Source organism: Charadrius vociferus, unplaced genomic scaffold (assembly GCF_000708025.1).
Source record: "Charadrius vociferus isolate BGI_N301 unplaced genomic scaffold, ASM70802v2 scaffold822, whole genome shotgun sequence".
Classification (NCBI taxonomy): domain Eukaryota; kingdom Metazoa; phylum Chordata; class Aves; order Charadriiformes; family Charadriidae; genus Charadrius; species Charadrius vociferus.
Genome location: NW_009647481.1, coordinates 2,090,463 through 2,096,462, shown reverse-complemented (window position 1 = coordinate 2,096,462; position 6,000 = coordinate 2,090,463). Strand labels below are relative to the sequence as shown.

Below are 6,000 nucleotides of genomic sequence, written 5' to 3'. Positions count from 1 at the left end.
GGCCTAGCCGCGCCCGCTCGCCTATGGCCAGTTCTTCCCGAAGGCGTTGGTGGGCTCCTCGCTCCGCTCCTTCCCTCGGAGCCACAGGCAGCCCCTCTTCAGGAGTTGTCTGAGGTGAATGTCGGCCCCTGAAACGGCGTCTCGAAGCGCGGAGGCAGAAAGCGGGGGGCGGGAAACGCGCCCCAGGAGGCGCTGAGGTGTTCGGCATTCGTGCGGAGTCCCGTGGGGCTCCGCTGGGGTGGTGGCAGCAGGCTTCGCCGGTGCGAGAGAGGCCATTTTAAGCATTTATTTAAATACTTGGTGTGCTACATAAAAGAACCACTAAAATGTCTTTAGTTATCACCTCATACCCAAATGACTTTTTTTTTTTTTCCCCAATTTTTTGTGAACTGTGGCATATCAGTGGTTATGCCCATCCCGTTGCTCTCACGTAGAGCTGGTGGAACCTTCTTAATAGAATGTTTTCAGTCAGAAAATGCTGATTAACATCAGAATGTCTGTGGGAATTTGTCAGCGTCAGCAAAACTTTAATCATGAACTTACCTGGTTTCCTGCCAGTTCACTTGGCTCCTTGGCTGCCTGCCTGGTGGGTTGCTGCCGAGCCGGGCCCCCGGCATTTCTGGCCCTTGGCTCCTTTGCAGGCTAGTAGGAGAGCTGCCAGGGACTTCTGAGAGCTGGAGGGGTGGCACCAAAAGTAGCTGGAGAGTGTTATGTAGCTTATTCTTTAATATTATGAAAATGCGAAAAGCAGGAAAATAAAGTCATCACAGTATCTAACCTTTTTCATGAGGATGCGAATGTGTTTCTTGGAAAAAGTTACACTTCTTTGTGATCGAAAATACCACTTCTTATACAGGGCTCTTTCTACCCTTAAAGCAGCCAGCATCTACCTGCTAGATCCTCTTCACTGACACTATTCTTGTTTTCTTAGGAATCACCTTTCAGCTATTGATAAGAACTTGAGTAAGGGAGGTATCTGAAGGCATCAGTTTCACATGTTTTGCATCACAATAAAAAGGGACTGTGGCAGTCTTCTGTTTTCATTAAGAAAATAGATATCTAATATTGAGAACTAGTTTTTGACTTCTCATTAGTTTCTCCAAATATTTTTGTCATAATGAGGTTGACTAATACCTCTATTGCTCAGTACAAGATGATTGTACTTGCTGCTTTCAGGTTGTGTTTTTTGGTTTCACTATCCGAATCAAGGACAAGCAGCTCGTTTACTTGGTACTACACGTAAGATGTAACCCAGAGAACATCTGACAAGTTCCTTGGCAGCCTCAGAATTCTGAGCGATCTCTGGCCATACCTCAAGCGTACCAATAAGAAACTGTCATAATGTTCTCCTGAGACCAAACAAGTCCAGATAAAGCATTTCAAAGTGCTGAAGGCCATCAGTCTCAATAGCTGATAAACCAGTTTTTCTTTGAGGGTCATTATCTGGTTTTTGTTCCAGGCTTGCTTTAACAATTAATGATGGGTTTCCCTCATTGTCCTTCAGATAAAATACTTCACAGTTTTAACCTGTCAACAAGACGGTAATTCTGATCCTTAGCCTAAATTTCTGAATTTTGGTGTAACCTTAACATATTAACACCATGCATTAAAGTGCATATGTACTGGAAATCCACAGTCAGTTCTTCGTGTATAAATTATTGCTCAGCGAGCTTATAAATGGTTTGCTATTTTAATGCCAGTTAGTATACAGATGATTTACACCTTGGTGATCGGGCTGATGGCCCAGTTTTATTCTGGACTTTCTCAAACTTGTTGCCGAGTTTGGCCTGACTTGAAAGTGAAAATTCAGACCAACTATAGAAGGGTCTTTAACTTTTGCTGGTTATGACAGAATGATTTGGTTCGTGCTTCTCAGATTGTATTGGAATTGTTCTATTATGGGAAGACGCATTGTAATTTATGTCTGAAGACTATCTTTGCTAGATGTCCTTATTCCCATGTTTTACCCCAATTATGTGGGGTTTGTGTTGTATTATATTTTCTCTAAAGTGTATACTTGCATTTTATGAGTCTTAATTTTCACTTGGCATGGATCTGGCTTAATTTAAAATTGCGTTACTGGGATTGTTATCTATTCCTTATTTTTTCTCCGCTGTCTCTGAACATAGTCGGGGGGGGGGGGCAGGGGACAAAAACAAAGGATGTCTCTGTTGAGCTCAGTCTTGAAGTATTTGTTCTGTTCGTTCCAGAAGCAAATGTGCTATTTCTTAAAGCTCCTCCAAAGGAGGAAGTCATGGCTACTTTTTGACTGAAAATTGGGGACTCTTAAAATGTCATTATTACTGAAATTCAGAAAAAGCTGAACCAAATCTTTTATTTCAAGTACAAAACATCTTTTTGGAACGGCCGGTGACAGGATTTTGATGCAAACATTTAAATGAGAGTGGTCAAATACTGCGGGTTTCTCTTTTCCTCTTCTTTCTAGGCCACACTCAAGTCATGAAATATTTACTGGGTGCCTTCTGATGACTTGGTCGGTTCTTGATGAGAATTACATAGGCTTTGGGATGGATGCTAAAACTTCTGTTGGTGTAATGATTCTGAAATGTACTCAAAGGGTTCATCTCTCCTGTGAGACAGTGACTAGTAGATATACATTGCATCCCTTACAAAGGAGGGAGGTATTCCCCACCACCACCACCACCTTCTTACCAAAGAGAACTTTTTCAGCTTCTGGGTGGAGGGGAATTTTAGCTCACGTTACTACTATAGCTTCTGAATTGTCTCATCTTTCACTGATATTTGCATCAACAGAGATAGACAATGCTGATTTTTCCAGGTGTAGTAATTTGATGTGTAATTACAGCTTTTAAAAGGAAATTTGGCACAAGTTTTCCAAGTAGCATAGCTCAAATCTATTCACTGTTCTCCATCTTTTCATCTCTCTTTGGAAAAGCTATGGAATTCCCATCTGAAGACTCAGAAAAACAGATGGATTGAACCATATTAAAAAATACTTGGGTAGCTGAGAGAATAAGAAATGGCAACTTAATTTTCAGAGTTATTTTTGGCTTCTTGTCACAGAAGACCTCCTATTTTTTGTAATTTAAATGTGAATCAGCTGGAAAGCTTAGCACAGGTAACAGTTCATGTTACTGGTATAGTATCTAGGTTGATATACACTTAAAGAAATCTTATGTGGTTGAAAGGTCTTAATGGAAGTTCTAATTGTGTTCTTTCCTAACAGAGTCTGGCAGAACTAGAAGTACTATGTAACCATCTATATGAAGGAACTGATCTAGCACAGCGAATGCAAGCTGAGAAGGTACTCTTGGAGCTTATTGATAGCCCAGAATGTCTTAGCCAATGCCAACTTCTATTAGAACAAGGAACGGTAAGTATCTGAAAGATGCATTATCCGTAAATGTAATCATGCTGTTGAAGCTCCCATAGGTTTCTCAGTCATGGGCCATTACCATGTCAGTACGATAAAGGCAAAATGCTTTTCCCTTTTTTTGCCAAGAAAGGTTGGATCAGATCATCCTTGAGGTTCCTTCTGACCTGGTATTCTCTGATATTTTTTTTTTATACATATTCTGTTTCATAAATGATTCTAGAAATTTTTTCATTTGGAGGTGGTCTATGTAGAAGTGACAATACCTTACATTAGGGATGTCAGGGACAAAAAGGGAAAGCATCTTAGCTTTTGGTTTCAGTACTTTTGGAAGGGTTGGAATCAGGGCTTGTGTCCTCTATAGAGCAATGTCTGGACATAGTGTAGTATAACCTGGTGTTTGAACATCACCTTGTTCTTATTTCCGGCTATAAGCTACAATGGAAAAAATGTGCTAAAAAAATCCTTAAACTGCTTTCCTGTTGTCTGTTAGTTTAAACCATTCTCTTAGCATTACTCAGTTTAATTTTTGGTGTTTAATTTCATGGTTAGCTCTAGATAAAGTGATATGGAGTTGGTTCTTATTTGATAGTCTAAGCTGAGTCCAGTGTTCAAAAAGATAAAGAAGAGGAAACATTTAAAAATATCTTTAAGCCAGGGCTGGATCCATTGTAATCATCTCATGGTTCTAAACTATCAAGTGATTTAAAAACAGGTTTCAAAACTAAAGAACTCCACTGAATACTGAAATTACTTTTAAGTGAGTGGTTTCCATCACAAGGGATGATATTTTTAGGTCTCGTAATTTATGTTTATGTGTAATGAAACAAATATATCACTAAAATATATCCTCTGTAAATTTTTGGTACACTTAACAAACATAACCAGAACCCAATAACCAATCTGGTTTATTGATTATTTATCAGGATTTGACTTACTGTCCATGCCTTTAATTAGCCTGTTTTTGAATAACAGCTTTTGATGTGTTTTCGTAGACATCCTATGCTCAGCTTCTAGCAGCAACGTGCCTGTCTAAGCTTGTAAGCAGGGCATCTCCATTACCTATCGAACAAAGGATTGACATTCGTAAGTAACGTTTGTGGTTAAAATTTCATTATATTAGTTGAATCTAAAACTTCATCTCAGTGAACGGTTTATTTTTTCTCTAGTTTTTCTTGTTTACCAAGTTATTCTTAAGGTAGTCATTGTGAGGGAGTGAACGTAAAGGTGATGATAGAATCATAGAATGGGTTAGGTTGGAAAGGACCTTGAAGATCATAGAGTTCCAACCCCCCTGCCATAGACAGGGCCACCTCGCACCAGCCCAGGTTGCCCAAGGCCACGTCCAGCCTGGCCTTGAACACCTCCAGGGATGGGGCCTCAACAACCTCTCTGGGCAACCTGGGCCAGTGCCTTACCACCCTTACAGTGAAAAACTTCTTCCTAATGTTTAATCTAAACCTGTCCTCTTCCAGTTTAAAGCCGTTCCCCCTCATCGCTACATGGCCTAATAAAAAGTCCTTCCCCAGCTCTCCTGTAGGCCCCCTTTAGGTACTGGAAGGCGGCAATAAGATCTCCCCGGAGCCTTCTCTTCTCCAGGCTGAACAGCCCCAACTCTTCTCATAGGAGAGGTGCTCCAGCCCTTGGATCATCCTTGTGGCTCTTCTCTGGATACGCTCCAGCAGGTCCATGTCTTTCTTATGTTGGGGACTTCAGAGCTGCATGCAGTACTCCAGGTGGGGTCTTACGAGAGTGGGGCAGAATCACCTCCCTTGACCTGCTGGCCACACTTCTTTTGATGCAGCCCAGGATGCGGTTGGCCTTCTGGGCTGCGATTGCACACTGCTGGCTCATGCTGAGCTTCTCATCAATCAGCACAGCCAGGTCCTTCTCCTCAGGGCTGCTCTCCAGCCATTCCCCGCCCAGCCTGGATTTGTGCTTGGGATTGCCCTGACCCAGATGTAAGACCTAATTGTGAGATCTTTCATCATTTCTCTGCAATTAGCTCACAAATAACATTTCCTAGTTTCAAAATTAAAATAAATAAATATGTTAGCTTAGATTTCTTTGTATTTTTAAAAAAATACTAATTTTTCAAGATAGACTATTTATCCCACAAGACATTAAAGAAATTTAGTTCATGTTTGTAAAGGATGAAAGTTGCAAATATTTCTAGTATACCTACCAGTCACTTACATGTAGCATTTCTCATGATCAGCTCTTAACATCTGTAAAAGTCATGCCAGGTCAGGTTCTTGCTTGCAGGATTAAGATCCTACAAAATTTTCCTTTTTAGCACCTATGTTAAAGTCATTGCTATATCCTAAAAGAGTGTGTTAGGTCTTTAAAGGCTTTGCACAAGGAGCATATGATTCGATATGGATTTTTAGAAAATCTGCACAGTTCCATCACTTCTGTGGATAGTAGTATTCTGAAATGCATGGCTGAGAGTCTGCTTCATCTGATGAAAGATTTCAATGCCTTTTAGGTAAAAATTACCTTTAATCAACTGTAATTTAATACGTTTCACCAGCTTTTGGAACAGGTTAATTTCCTTCTGGTTAGAGAGGAATTTCTGCAGCTGCAATCTGCACTACCCAAAGGGATGTTCTAGATCGAATTGAAAACATTCAGTAGAGACTCTG

At 40.6% G+C, this 6,000-nt stretch overlaps 1 protein-coding gene across 1 annotated transcript in view; it reads left to right on the top strand.

The window, feature by feature from the left end:
- The first annotated feature begins 493 nt into the window (after positions 1 to 493).
- The window catches only part of RANBP17 (RAN binding protein 17), a 158,304-nt gene continuing 152,797 nt past the window's right edge, over positions 494 to 6,000 (top strand). Inside the window, exons 1-4 of the mRNA XM_009880751.1 lie at positions 494 to 586; positions 1,177 to 1,239; positions 3,209 to 3,355; positions 4,351 to 4,441. Coding sequence (XP_009879053.1) covers positions 494 to 586; positions 1,177 to 1,239; positions 3,209 to 3,355; positions 4,351 to 4,441 — 394 coding nt within the window. The remainder of the gene's footprint in view (positions 587 to 1,176; positions 1,240 to 3,208; positions 3,356 to 4,350; positions 4,442 to 6,000) is intronic.